Source organism: Sturnira hondurensis, unplaced genomic scaffold (genome assembly GCF_014824575.4).
Source record: "Sturnira hondurensis isolate 20B ecotype Veracruz unplaced genomic scaffold, ASM1482457v3 Scaffold0006566, whole genome shotgun sequence".
Lineage (NCBI taxonomy): Eukaryota > Metazoa > Chordata > Mammalia > Chiroptera > Phyllostomidae > Sturnira > Sturnira hondurensis.
In genome coordinates, this window is record NW_028079197.1 from 1805621 (window position 1) to 1821452 (window position 15832).

General features: G+C 36.3%; 1 protein-coding gene across 5 annotated transcripts in view; it reads right to left on the reverse strand.

The window, feature by feature from the left end:
- Positions 1–319: 319 nt before the first annotated feature.
- KLHL13 (kelch like family member 13) overlaps positions 320–15832 on the reverse strand; it is a 246011-nt gene continuing 230498 nt past the window's right edge. For 3 of the 5 annotated variants that reach the window (XM_037050180.1, XM_037050179.1, XM_037050181.1), the window contains 3 exons: positions 11469–12264; positions 3738–3851; positions 1423–1910 (listed from right to left, as the gene is read on the reverse strand). In XM_037050180.1, coding sequence (XP_036906075.1) covers positions 1423–1910; positions 3738–3851; positions 11469–12264 — 1398 coding nt within the window. Of the gene's footprint in view, positions 1911–3737; positions 3852–11468; positions 12265–15832 lie in introns of all 5 variants that reach the window. The other 2 variants (XM_037050178.1, XM_037050183.1) reach the window with 1 other exon arrangement.

Below are 15832 nucleotides of genomic sequence, written 5' to 3' on the forward strand. Positions count from 1 at the left end.
TAAGGAGTACTTACATTTATACAGTCCTAAAATTACATTCAGCCCTTTGAAGGCAACCATGAGGCTGATGTGGCCCCCGGGGAAAATGAGTTTAACACCCCTGCTCTAAGACAACCAGTAATGAGTTTGGACCAGTGATATTAAAACTGGTCAAGTTCTTTTTTGTTGTTGTTGAATGAAAGTCATTAATATGAATTAATTCAAGTTGTTCAGTGCTCTAAGTCCTGGTCACTTGAATCTTGCTATCCCCCCACCAAAAAAAAAGATATTTAATAAGAGGAAGTCAAGTCAGACAATAATGAGGTGCTTCAGACCAAAATAACATTAAATGTTTTTTATTGAACAAAAAGATAAAACATGGAAGTTAAATTCACTGAGCGAAAGCAGCTTACCAGGTGAAGCTGCTATACTTTGTGCTAAATAACCTTATGAACTGAGAGTGTACAGAATACATACAATATGAAAGTTACCTCAACAGCAAAGGAGAAGGTGTAGTTTACAGTTTTGGAAGGTAATATTTGGTCAAGTGATATATTTAGTTGCTCAAAATTTCCAGCCCTTATCCACATAATTCAGCATGATTCTACATATGTGCATTCGGCATGTACATACTGAATTGCATTTTAACAGAAGCTGCTTTTTGGAAGAATTTTTAATTGTTTTACATTTGTTTGACATGCCACTCCATTTATAAAGTTTTATATTTAATATTTTATGCGTGTATGTATTTATACACTTTTAAAACTCCCAACCCTTGTTTATAAGTGGAGGGGTCATGCTGCTTTTTAAAAATTACTATTGGTGAATTTTAGTTATTCTTTCTCCTGTGTGTCTAAGAAACTTTATATGTTCTCAATGTACCCACAGAGACAGGTGGGTTGACAGATATGTCAAAAATACTTTATGAAAAAAGGGAGGTAGCTCATGCGAGTTGGCAACCTTTTATCTATTGTTTTCTGCTGGAGTAGGCTGCCTCCCTTTGACACCTTACAGTTAAGATGAAAGGAAAACTTTTTTACTTTGAAGCCTAGTTACAACAATTGTGCATTTACTATAATCCAGCTTCAACTTAGTTTATTGGGCTTTCTAATGCAAGATGACAAATACCTCATAGCCAGTACACAGCATCAAAAAGGTACTGAAGAAACATTTTAAAGACAGTAACTTGGTTGAGGTTTTTTTGTATGTTAAATGTCAGCTTTTATGGGATACATTTCCAGAATGGTTTTGTTACCACTTTATAAACACTCTAAGCCAGAAAAACAGCACAAGTAATATCAATGTAGCCTTTTTTCCCCTATATCTGTATCAATTACTGGAGGCTAATCCTAACATACACTATTTACGGGGGGACAGCAAAAGAAGAGAATCAATGACACATTGCAAAGATAGGACTACAGCATCTTAGTTGTAGGGGTGAACTTAAGGTGCAGAAAGAGGGGACTCTCTAGAAGGTGATGGTGTGGTTTCTTCAGGTGGAAAAACCGTGAGCGTGCACGCTCGGATGCCACCAAGGGACTCTGGGAGATCAAAAACCTTATGCCATTCATCTTTATCTGGATCATATTTCTGCACTATCTCTACCATACAACGATTATTCCAGGAATACCCACCAACCACATAGATTTTATTTTCAAAGACAGCGACCCCAACATCACTCTGCCCTCTTAACATGGCAGCAATTGGGGTCCACTGGTCAAGGATAGGTGAGTAGTATTCACAGCTTAGGACATCATCATAATCACTTGTTCCTCTGAAGTGATTGCCACCAATGACATAGAGCCTTTCTCCCACTGTACACATGCAATGCAGACCTCTGACAGTGGTCATTGGTGCCTTCTGGATCCATTTGTCAGTGTCAGGGTCAAAGCACATGAGCTCCTTTTGGAAAGTATCATGGGTAATTCCTCCTAAGGAATGAAAATAATAGACATATTATTATAAAAATGCAAAATTAAATAAAAGAATCTGTCATAGGTGATTACCTTCTAGCCACAATTATGACATTTTATTCTAGCCACAATCAATAGTATTCAGACATATAAATGTCTGCCCTCCATAAATATTTTCCATGGATTAAAAAGAAAGAAAGTAGCATTTTCATCTTCTTAAAGAACAAAAGTATAGTTTATATTATTGCAATGACTTTCTCATATAGAGACCCATGGGATTTAAGAGGTGTTCTTAAAATTCTTTACTGGATGAAAATATATTTGGGGCACTTTTAGAGTTGGGTCTGCAGTAAATTGCAACTACAAAGCATCATTCAGTCCTAATGCTTTTTATTGGGTACCCTCTGGATACTGAGCACAGGGCTAGGGTACTTACATTGTAGGTACCTATTAAGAATATCTACTCTAATTATTTCATTAGGACTATGACTATGACTATGAATTGAAACAAATCAATATGATTTGGAAAAGCTGATAGTATGTAAATGTACAAGCTTATAATAACATTCAGAATTGTTTGTTTTTATAGTTTTTGGTGGATGGGGTGAGGGTGGATGATGTCATGTCCTATCAGCATGGACATTTTCAAAGCTAAAAATTTAGAATGCTGAATATATATGGAATTTTGTATGTGTAATTTTGATATTATCTACAAAGTATATTCTTAGATCACAAATCAGCCTCTATAATTAAACAATCAGACTATATATTTTGCAGATTAGGGGGAGAATTACACTAATTTTCATCCATACCATTCAAAGCTCTACTTACTATCTGGTGGCCAGATAGAAATCACTGTTTTTTCTTTTGCTTTTTAATATTTTTCCCATGATTTACAGAATTATTGGAAAGCACAACAGTGTTCTTTGGTTTGAAAAATCAGCTGTGGTTTCAACCTGCTCTTGATTGTGAAGGTCATGCATGCAACATATGCTAGTTAAGCCAAATCACCACTAGAACAATTCAGATGTCATTTTTTCCCCAGAGGATTTGGAGCTCTCATTATAATGGCATAGCATCTACACACAGAAAATAGGTAGATGGTGTAAATCATTGATTAGTGGAGCATATGATTTCCTAGATGACTCTTTCAATATAAGATATCCCGTACTTGCTCATAAATTTAACACAAAAACCTGCCAATCACACACTCCAGGCCTTTCAGTGATCCTTGTTAATTACAGAGTTCATAAGGAAGTCTTCAGAGACTCAGACCACAAATATCACCTGAGCACCTTTGTTCTCTAATAATGTAACTGCTGGCCTGGCACTAGCAGGCCCTCAAATGGGGGACATACTGCCTGAGGTAGACTGTTTCAAGGCCAAATGATAGGAACCTGGCTAACAAAAGAAAATTTCAAAACCAGAGGTGAACATTTCATTAAAATAACACTCTTCTAAATTCTACAGAAGAATGACTTAAATGCCAACAGTCTGAAAATGAAAGCTGCTACTAGGACACTGTAAGCAAAGTGTAGCCAGTTCAGAATTTTTTATTAGCAAAACATATGTGCATGTGGCCAAAATGCAGGGATGAGCAAAAGTAGGTTTACAGTTATAAGTATGTGAAACACAGAGTTTATTCTTGTATTATTATTTATTTATTATTGTATTATTATTATTGTTAGCCTACTTTTGCCTACCCCTCTATATCTTCTAAACTCAACATATATTATATTTTGATTATCCATTTTCTAGATTATTTCATTAACACTATATAGAAAGATGGTGACAGTTAAAAATTTTATATATTACACTAATTGTGCTTGAAGCATCATTGTTTACCTGAAATATACATTACTCCTCCATACACAGTTCCAGCATGACCATAGTGGGGTTCGCTCATTTTGGCAACATAGGTCCATTCATTTGTTCTTGGATTGTAACATTCTACTGTAGCTGTTGTTTAAAAAAAAGAAAATAATATATAATTTCAAATTTAGCAATTAATTATTTTTTTCTTTCAGGTAAAACACTAATAATAATATCCAAATAACTCAAACATATTATAGATATGAGATTTTCTTTGGAGGTCTCATGTTAATTATTGAGGTTATATTAATAATTTGAACCTAGTATAATGCAGGTTACACTAGACTACTTAGTGTAATAATCTAACACATATCTTTCACTGCAGAAATTTTAGAATTCCTTTTCTTCTTGTATCTTTATAATCTGACATCTCTCCCACTTCTAAAAATGTGGGAAGAAAAGATGACAAAAATCACAAGGAAGTAAAACATTCCAATTCTAGGCCCCTGTGTTGATATACCATATAGGTAAAAAAGGTTAATAGATATAAAGCAATGAGATACCACTTTACACCAATCAGAATGGCCATCATAAACAATGCAACAAACAACAAGTGTTGGAGAGGTTGTGGAGAAAACGGAACCCTAGTTCACTGTTGGTGGGATTGCAGACTGGTACAACCACTGTGGAAAACAGTATGGAATTTTCTCAGAAAACTAAACATGGACCTGCCTTTTGACCCAGCAATTCCACTGCTAGGATTATATCCTAAGAACCCTGAAAGCAAAATTTTAAGTTGAGAAAAAAGTATGTACACCGCCTGGTGTATGTTCTCATGCCTATTGCTTTATTTCATATCCAGACTACAAAATGGACACTGATAATAGTTTTTCTACATCTACACATTAAAGCCAATAGTTTGTACATGTCCAACACTGTTGCAGCCAGTACTGCTCATAACTTGAAAGTAATTGGCAGCATAATATGAAGCTAAGATTTTTATTATGGTTACTTCCTCTCAGCAATAAATTTACCAATCATAACACAAACTATTTTGGAAAAAATACCTCAACTTATTTAAATATCAATTTGCTGTAACCTCAGAAAAATAGAACAACCATCCAGACCAATAGAAAATGTGAGCCTTTTCTAAAAGCATGAAGTCTAGATTGACTTGAAAAGTTTGTATGATTTATTGCAAACACCGCCAGTTGCTAATCCAATTCCTTGCCTCTCCTAACCCTGCCTTTTTATTACTAACCATAACACTCTCAGGGAAGCACTGTGCCAAATTTAAAATAAAATTCAAATTATCAGGTCCCCTTGAAGCTGGAGTTGAGCGTATAATACAGTTCTAAACAGTGCAGCTTTTTGATCGAGCTACTAGAATAAGGTTTTGCTACTTGTAGCCAAATGACATTCTAACTGATGAACCATCCTTTGAAGAAGGTTTCCTGTTAAAAAGACAACATGAGAATAGGCAAAACTAGAGACAGAGATTGACAGAATAATTTTCTAGTCTATTCGATAATTTCATTTCTTCATCAAATCCACTATATCAAGTACTCAATTCTCTTCTAACAACATCTATACTATACCACTCCATATCCTTTTACTAATTTTTTCCCACTTACTTTAGGTCTGACTTTTCAGTCTTATCTCAAAGGCTTTCACTATTCTCATTCTGACTTACTCTCTCATTATTCTTGTTCTTTGCTCTAGGCTTAGACTCTTACCAACTCTATTTCTTCTAAACCCTTCCATCAAGTAAGCAAGATCCTGCAAAATCTTTCCTCCAAATAAGGTGGGGAGTATTTCACAATTAATGATGAGCTAAAACTGCCAAATACTGCCCTACTGTCTTTGACTATATCCAGTCACCGATGTCTTTTTAAATGTGCATTTCCATTTGCCTTTAGCAAGACTTCCAGCTACCTGACAAACAAAATCCTACTGAATGCACATTACTGTCTCTTTCTAGTTTAATAATAACACTTGGCATCAGCAAAGTAATTAATGGTAGGATTTTAACTGATAAAAAAAAGTAGTCCAACCACACATCCTATCACTAAAAGGGTTTTAGAAGGCTTCCAGAGATCATCTTTCCCATCTACTTGAGTTCAAATACTATTTTACTATAATTCTAGGTTTTTTTAATGAAGAACTCTGCTTTGAACTTTGAAATTTCTAGAGCATAATAGTCTTTCCTTATGTCTAGTTAATCTGTTTTGATGCAGTTTTTACTAGTTTTCTCTTATTCCTTTTAGAGTGAAGCTAGAGATTGAATAGCTAGCTATTCACTCTCTATAATCACTAAAATTTACCTATGTAGAAAGATAATGCTGTATTTCTCAGTGAGTTAATTGCATTTTTTTCCTAGTAGAGGTTATAAGAATTGGCCTGGCTGGTGTAGCTCAGTGGATTGAGCACAGGCCTGCGAACCACACGATCTCGGTTCGATTCCCAGTCAGGCCACATGCCTGGGTTGCAGGCCAGTTCCCAGCAGGGGATTCACGAGAAGCAACCATACATTGATATTTCTCTCCTTCTCGCCTTCCCTTCTTCTCTAAAGACAAATAAATAAAATCTTTTTTTAAAAAAGAATCTATCTTATGATTCTATCTATCTATACATATATTATCCACCTATAGATATGTATAATCTCTCATAGAGAAGCCCCAAAATGTAAGATGGCTATTAACCACCAATATTTCCACCAGCAAGTTCATCATTCATAATCTTGTTTTCTTCCAGCTAAGTAATCCATCTCCATCAGCATCTCCCATCATTTAATCTCTACTTTACTCAAACAGAATTGCTATTATTAGTAGTAAAGTCAATAGTGTTTAGTTTTAAAATAGAATATATCTAATTTAAAAGTATATATACAGATCCTTCTTTCTATTTTCCATATTTACAAAGTTAATGCCACAACTTTGATAGTGGAGAAGCAGGGATAATGCAAGGCAAGGAGTTGGAGCCACAAAACAGTGGTTCCATCATAGTCTATGAGAGATGGGAATGGTAATGAGGTAACTGGGAAAATCTAAAACAGGAGTCAGGCAAACTATAGCTAGAAAGTCAAATCCAGAATGCCATCTGCTTTTGTATGACCTACAAGATAAAAATATGAGTGGATTTTATATCTTTAAAGAGTTGTGGAAAAGCCAAAGGAAGAATATATAAAAATTATATACATTTCAAATTTTACTATGTATGTATAAAGCTTTATTGGAATGCCGCCTTCTCCTATTTGTTTATACATTGTCTATAGTTGCTTTTGCAATGTAACAGTAGATTAGTTGTGAAGACTTCCCATAGCCAGTAAAGCTGAAAATATTTTTTCTGGCCCTTCACAGAAGTTTGTTGACCTTTACCATCTTCAGTAGTCTGGCGACCTGATATTTAAATTAGAGACCCTCTCCAACTTAAGAATTACACTTAAGTTGGTTGTTCCACATGTATTACCAGGAATCTTATTTTCTCAGGTGATTCTACTGGAGTCCAGAAATAGTCCCAAGAGATGATGTGGAATTTACAGGTTCTCTGAGATTGAGAAAGAGATTAACCCTCAAGAAAACCATTTGGACAATGATTGCTCCCATAGAGGGAGGATGGGCTCTAGAATCCTAAAGTGCTAGCTGGTGATTTGCTGCTTAAGGAAGAAACCCCCCAAACACATTAAGGGATATGGAGACATCTGATAAATTGCAGCAAGTTTATAGCACATTTATTTGAAAAAATCTAACATGTTTTCTATAAGTTATTTCATTATTTGAAAGCCTGCTAAATGAAAGATAGCTGAGCTGTCTATTTCTCCTCAAAATAGAAAACCTCAATGGAAGATCGATTGCTTACGCAACATAATTTTGAAAGGTGCCAGAAATAACTGACTCCTTTTTCATTTAAGTGACAGCTACTCTTAAGCTTCCCCTAGTTTCCCATTGTACCCACTGTCAAAGAAAGGCAACATTTCTATGGATGACATTTCAGCAATATGCCAGGCTCATACACAAACTTGTAGTGATTTTAAAAGACCAAATTCATTCAAATTATCTAAAATGCCTTGCAAATATTGTCACTTTTCTTCTCATAATTATATATAGGCAATAGTTATTGCATGTATGAAGAATAAATGATGTACTTGTACTAAACCTGTTAAATTGTTAAAAGACTCTCCCATCAATCCCCTTTTTCTGACACTCATTCCTAACTGCCTTCTCTATTTATAAGGCATATTAACATGTCAAGATAATTAGTTAAGATAGAAATGTTAAGTAATTACAACAAACGTATGTGTGTGTATGGAGGGGTGGGGTTCCATAAAAATGCTTATGGAGCAGGAGAAGATTTAAAAGTTCTGGCTGGAACATTCATAAATAAAAGCAAGCATTTCTTTAGAACAAAAATATGGTATTATGCAAAAACAACAAGCCCAAGAAAACTGAAAAGACACTTTTTTATTTATACAAAGAGCAACATTATTAACAGAAATCAGAAGAACTCAGTGATGCTGTTCTTTTGGGAGGCAAACAGGGCAGGTTAGATCAAGCTTAGCTATGTCAAAAATAAAGAAAATGACAAGATGGGATAGTTGATTTCTTGTTCCTATTTGGGTATAGGAGGAACTCTAGGGAGTGGTTGAATTGGGGAAAAAATTAAGCCTCTTGCTTTTTGGTTTTATGTAATGTCTCTTTTATTGCCTGAAAATTCTCTTCTGGAATCAAGACTTCTACTTTGAGTGTGCTTAATAGGTCAATCACACAATTTTGTAAAACTTCCTATCTATAATACATTAACTTAAAGTAATACTGACTGGATTTGCTGGGTGTGCTGATTTTAAGGGAAGCAATCATTTCCTATAAAAGTTTAGCTACTTACAGATTATAGAAGATTATTTTAAGGGAAAGAATATCAAACAGTTTAAATGTGTTTTGCACTTTCAAACTGACTGTTTTTAATAGGAGATGGAAGTGATCTCACCTATAAGTATAATCCATTCAACAAGATAAACAACCAAGCAAAATATAACCAGAGACATTGAAATTAAGAACAGACAGTAACCAGAGAGGAGGTGGAAGGGGATAATGGCAGGGTGTGTGTGTGTGGGGGGAGGGTTTTCAGGAATCTATAAAGGGCACATAGACAAAACCAAGGTGGGGGTAGGGTAGAGGGTGGAAAGTGGGGATGGCTGGGGCAGAGGGGAATGATGGAGGGGAAACAGAGATAAGTGTAGTTGAAGAACAATAAAAATATTTTTTAAATAAAAATAAAATTTTAAAAAAGAGATGGAGGTGATTCCTGAAGGCCACGAGCAAGGAAGCCAGATACTTTCCCAGTGGGGTAGTCTGCATCTTGTTCTCTACTAAGCATAACATGGGAAGAACATTGGAAAAAGAAAATCTCTAGCTTCTTGGTTATATGTAATCACTCTCCTTGGCCTGAAGATAATATATTCTCAGAAAAATAAGCCCTCTAATTAATATAAGGAATATATATTGAAAACTTAATAGCTGCACATTAACAGGAGTGATAACATCAATAAGTAAGACCTAACAGAAAAATGGAGCTATTGCTTTTGAAGAAAAAAATTTCAAAATGACCACTGAATACCAGGGTTGATGACCTATAATTTGTCAACTTATAAAAATTATCTTACACAAGTGGCTTTTCTAAGAAAGCACCAAGTCACTGCCTGTACCTTGTGGATATTTTCAGACAGCATAAATTTAAAATAGTATAATAACATGAAAATAATGTGCAGGGGTTGACTGAGGAGACCTGAAATGACAATTCTACACTAAAGGTACTAATGCCTCAGATGCTTTTAAAAGTCTGATTATTAAAATATGTTGGGAAACCTGTGTGGCTCATGATCATGGCACCTTGTCCAATAATCTAAAAAGTTTGGCCTCAGAAAACAATATGACTGTGATAACGGAGGAGAAAACACTGCGGGTGGGAAAGATTAGTAACATTAAGATCATGTCACTAACAAGAAAGGGCTTGATAAACTGAAAAGTTTAAGAGTTAGGAGCAGTTAATTTTGTCTCCAATAAATACCTTACTCTCAAATCCATTAAACTAACTTTTATTTTGTAGAATACTGAAGAGAAATATTCTAGTAATTACTATGAATTTATTTAGAGCCAGTATATTAAACTTCCCCAGCATTCTGAAGCCTAGAATACTGGACAACTGGAAGCACTCTATAATAGAGAATTTTTAAATAGGGGGGAGGAGGTGAAATAAAAAACAAACAATGATGGTAGTGACAGACACTTTAAAGCACGATATAAAATGTGGTCTTCCTGACTTCCCTTTTAGATACCTAGCTTACTCCAATTTTATCTAAAATAACAGAAATATACCTTCTAGTTTTAATTTATATAGTCAATGTATTGCTATGTTAACTGTACATGTGACCAATCTTAGATTAGAAGGACAAAAAAGGGACCATCAAATAAAGTTTATCAGATCAGTTTACAGAGAAGAAAACTGGTCTTTTAACAAGAGAGAATGATTTTTAAAGCTAATAGTCACAGATTGTAATACTCACAGTACATAAACTTTGGAGAATATTAAACTTTATACATTTCACTGATAAAAAATTATCTTTCTGAGTGGTCTCTGATAGGTAACAGATTATGTTGAAAAAAAATGGAACCCAGTGCTTTTTTTTAATGTGTAAGCTGTTGTTCAATTTTTTTCCCAGATATTGAGTATCTTAATTTATCTTTAGAGGGGAAGGGAAGGAGAGAGGGAGAGAAATATCAATATACGGTTGCCTCTGCCGGGGACACACCATGTATCGTGTGTCCCCTGCCAGGAACTGGCCTGCAACCCAGGCATGTGCCCTGACTGGGAATGGAACTGCAATCCTCTGGTTCTCAGGCCTGCGCTCAATCCACTGAGCTACACCAGCCAGGGCTGAAGTCAGTGCTTTTTAAGGAAGAATTTTAACCTGTTCAGTACAATATTATGAGGGCTTTTTAAAATGACCCCTGGCTAGTGTAGCTCAGTGGATTGAGCACGGGCCTGTGAAGCAAAGGGTCGCTGTTTCGATTCCCAGTCAGGGCACATGCCTGGGTTGCAGGCCAGGTACCCAGTAGGGGACATATGAGAGGCAACCACACATTGATGTTCTCTCCCACTTTTTCTCCTTCCCATCCCTTCTCTCTAAAAATAAATAAAATATTTAAAAAAATGAAAAATGAAGAAACATGCCAAACCTCTGTCCAAGATTCTATCAGAATTTAAATTAGCAGAATACACTTTGTAGTTGAATTTTTCAAGATGAAAACCATAAATACTCACAAATCAAATATTCTGTAATGTACTGATGTAATTTGTACTGTGACCAACAATATATGCCCAGATAAGGCATACTCTGTCTCTAATATTTTCTAAGAGAAACAGTTTAAAATAAAACCCTAACTACATTTTTTAATCCTCACGCAAGTGCAATTTTTCACTGCTTGTAGAAAGAGAGGCAGTGGTGGGGGTGAGGGAGGAAGGGAGGGAGAGGGACAGAGAGAGAGAGATCAATTGGTTGCCTTCTCATAGGCTCCCCAAAGGAGCATCAAACCCACAACCTGGGCATGTGCCCTGACCAGGGATTGAACCTGCAACCTTCCAGTGTATAGGATGACACTCCAACCAGCTGAGCCACACTGGCCAAGGCCTAACTGCATTTTTAACTTTTCATTTTATAGAACTGTTTAGTTTATGATTTGACAAGAATTTGGGGGTAAAGACACTTACGCAGTTCACCAGCTGCATTTCGTCCACCAACAGCATACAGATATCCTTTGAGGGCACTTAGGTGGAAGAAGGTGCGCTTTTCATTTAAAGATGCAACTTGCATCCATTTATTGTATCGAGGATCAAATCTGAAGACTGTATCAACAGCAGTTTTTCCTTTTGTGTCATAATTACTCTGTCCACCAACGACATAGAGGAAGTTTCCAATGACGGCAATGCCATGCTGATACCTTGGGGCATCCATGGGAGCTAACGATTTCCATTCATGGGCCTTTTCATCATACATGCGTAATTCCTTACTGACTACCAGCTGCTGCCTCAGCACTCCTCCTAGTGTAACCAAGTGAGTGGTGTCAGATCGGATGGCAGTCCTGTCTGACTGCATAACTGGCTGCATATATGGCATCATTTGGTAATTGCTGGCTTCCAAAAGAAGATTCACACAAGTATTGTCAGTTCTCATGAAATCCACAGTTTGCACGTAATTAATGAGCTCTTGTGGTGTCATCAGTGGAAATCGTATGTTCTTCATTAATTTTGCAGCAAAGTCCATCCGAGGCTCTTCCAGGCGTAGCCAGCGACAGGTAGCCTTAAAAAGCTCAAGTTCAGTGCAGTGCTTAAGGCTATTACTGGAAAGCACGAAGGCAAGCCTCTCAAAGGGGAGTTTCAGGAACTCTCCAGTGCTCAACAATGCAGGAAAATTCTTCAAGACGAAACTGTTCACGTATTTATCCACTTCTGTCAGATTGTAGGTGTTGGCAATCCGCCCAACTTCAACACAATTGTCTAAAGTGACCTATTAAGCCAATAAAAAAGTTAAAATGTGACTACTTTCATGACCCTCACATCTGAGTAACATAAATACCTGTTCCAGAAGAAGAGTAAATTATGCTTTTTATTGTCCATACAGATGCAAATAAAGATTTTTATCTTAAAACATTAATGATCTAAAGAAAATACACCAACAACTTTTACTTAATCCAGGACAAGGATGACTAAAAGAAAAGAACCATTCAAAGTCAGTAGGTTAGGAGTTACTCTAAGAAACAATGTTATCCCTTCACTCTGGCCAAAATACGTCCTCAATGACATCAATAGGTTCCTAGAACTGTGATGAAATGATATATAATGAGACCAATTTTACCACAGGATATAAACAAGAGCTCAATTCCTACTGCACCTCATCAATGTTATAATGAAACAACATCATTCAAGAGCCTGCTTTACTTTTCTCTCCTTAAAAATGTGTGTTCCCTCACACACACAAACACACACACACAAATACTAATAAAATTCTGGCCAGATGGAAATATTGAAAAAATACATGGTTATTCTATTATAATTCATCTCAATCCTCTTCCCAGTCATCATTCTTAAAAATAGTTTAGCTAGCAGATCCACTAACAGAAAGCTCTAATACCTGACTCTTAGATTTCTGTTTCATGTAAATGGGCGTCATTCATTACTATTCCTTTGTTCATTGCTATTCATTTTGATTCCTTCAAAAGTTATTGCTTATCATAAAAATAATTCAATAGGACAGTTACTCTTAGAGAAGTGTTTTTTTCCACATTATTTGGAAATATAAGCAAGGGAATTGCTCTCATGAGGGTTGGAATAGATGTGTGTTCATTAAATTACTCATGGAGTTTAGTTAGTTTCTGGTATCTCTATGTGCCATGTAGTTTTCCATAGCCACTGTCTTACTCTCACTATTACTCTAGCTCTGCCTGGAGTCAAAATGAGACCAGAAAAATTTCCTCAGTGTAGCGCAAAATATGCCAAAAATGGAAACCAGGAAAAGGAAAGAAGTTGTGGAAAGACCCCTCTTCTGCAGGAGCTTTTCAATACTCTAATAATTGAGTGGTCAAAAGTGAAAAAGGGAAAGTCATATCAGCAAATATTATACAAAGAAGAACTCAAAGCACAAGTCTACCATACAAATGTCTGGCTGTGTATACAAACACAGAGACAGGTCCCAGGCAAAGTACTCAAATGTTATTTTAGTCAGTGTGTGTGTTCACAAAGGTTACATAAACCTCATTAATGAAACTATGGTTAACAGATTGGCAGAGGGTTAAGAGAAAATTTGGTAATCCTTCTATTATCCTATTATTTAAAAACTGAAATGAGACTAAAATCATTATTCCTATGCATAAAATAACAGCCTATATCAGATATAATGCCACTGAAAGTTCTCTTTTTTCCCCTGATACTTTAGGAATTTTATTTGAGTACATGTTTCCCTCCATAACATCACATCACAAAATTAAATGACTGCAAGTATAACACAAGTGTTAAAAGCATTCAGCTCAGGCTAGGTAGTAAATAATGAGTGCTAATTCTTTGTAAAAAAAAGACTTTCACATTTGTTATCTGCAGATAGATAATAATTAACCAACTGAACATGAACTGGGCAGGGGGTCATTTTTTATAGCAATATGGAAAGGGTTTTATTTAAATAAATAATAATAACAAAACGAGGTACACATATGATACTAACTTATACCAAGCCCTACTCTAAGATCTTTTATAGCGATTTCCAGTCAAGATGGAGGTGTAAAAACTTCTCATATTTGCACAACTACAGCAAAAATTACAACTAGATTACAAAACAAATATCACGCAGAATCATCAGAAAATCAAACTGTATGGAAGTCCAAAAAGAAAAGACTTAAAGAAGCCACATTTATCCAGACAGGGACAAGGGGCAGAGATGCAGAGATACACACAGAGGATCAGCGAGGTGAGACACACAGAGAAGCTTGGTGACATGGAGTGGTGCAGAGAGACATGGAATGGGAAGTCCTACACCCATGTGTGGTGGATAAAATATCGGGAGAGATACCTCAGGAGTGAGGGATCCCAGCTCCATACCAGACCATACAGCCCAGGGTTCCAGCACCAGGATGATAAGTGCCCATATAGCTTCTGGCTATAAAAACCAGTGGAGGTTGGGGCAGCAGAAGAAACTGCAGGATTCTCAGGAGACTCTTCTTAAAGGGTCCACAATGGACTTAGGACTTACGCAGATCCACCCACTCTTGGATTCAGCACCAGGGCAACAGCTGGAAGGGCACCAGTGGAATACAGGGAGAAATTGAAGTTACTAGCAACAGGGCAAGTGCCAGAAACCATCTTCCTCCTAGGCAAAACTCCAGAGACCAGGCAGTGGAATTGTCCCCTCTGCAAGCCCTTACTCACACAGAGCTACAGAGCAATGACATGGGTTTCTCTGCCCTGGCAGAGCCATAGAAACCTACGGCTCTACCCCATACAACATACAGGTGTGCTTTTCTACAATAGGCCACACTAAGACAGAGAGTCAAAGCAGCTCTACCTAATACACAGAAACAAACACAGGGAGGCTGTCAAATTGAGAAGACAAAGAAACATGGCCCAAATAAATGAACAGATCAAAACTCCAGAAAAATAACTAAATGAAACAGAGATAAGCAATCTATCAGATTCAGAGTTCAAAGCACTGGTTATTAGAATGCTTAAGGAACTCATTAGGTACTTCAAGAGCATTAAAAAAGACCCAGGTTGAAATGGAGGTTACATTAAGTGAAATAAAAATCTACAGGGAACCAACAGTGGAGGGGATGAAGCCAAGAATCAAATCAATGATTTGGAACATAAGAAAGAAAAAAGCACTTGATCAGAAAAAAAGAAGAAAAAATAAATTAAAAAAATAAGGATAGTGTCAGCAACCTCAGGGACAGTTTCATGCATTCCACATTTGAATCATAGGGGTGCCAGAAGGAGAAGAGAAATAGCAAGAAATCAAAAACTTATTTGAAAAAAATAATGGAAAAAGTTTCCCTAATTTGGTGGAGGAAATAGACATATATATCCAGGAAGCACAGAGAGTCCCAAACAAGTTGTATGCAAAGAGGACCACACCAGGACACATCATAATTAAAATGCCAAAGGTTAAAGATAAAGAGAGAATCTTCACTTGATCTTAGGCAAAAGGCCAAGAAGTGATAAAAGAGTCAATCTTAAAAGCAGCAAGAGAAAAGCAGATAGTTTACCTACAAAGGAGTTCCTATTAGACTGTCAGCTGATTTCTCAAAAGAAACTTTATAGGCAAGAGGGGACTAGCAAGAGGTATTCAAAGTCATGAAAGACAAGGACCTACAACCTAGATTAATGTATCCAGCAAAGTTCTCATTTGGAATGGAAGGGCAGCTAAAGTGCTTCCAAGACAAGGTAAAGCTAAAGGAGTTCATCATCACCAAGGCCATTATTACATGAAATGTTAAAGGGAACTATATAAGAAAAAGAAAAAGATCAAATCTATGTACACAAAAATGGCAATAAATTCACAGCTGTCAACAACTGAATCTAAAAAACTAAGC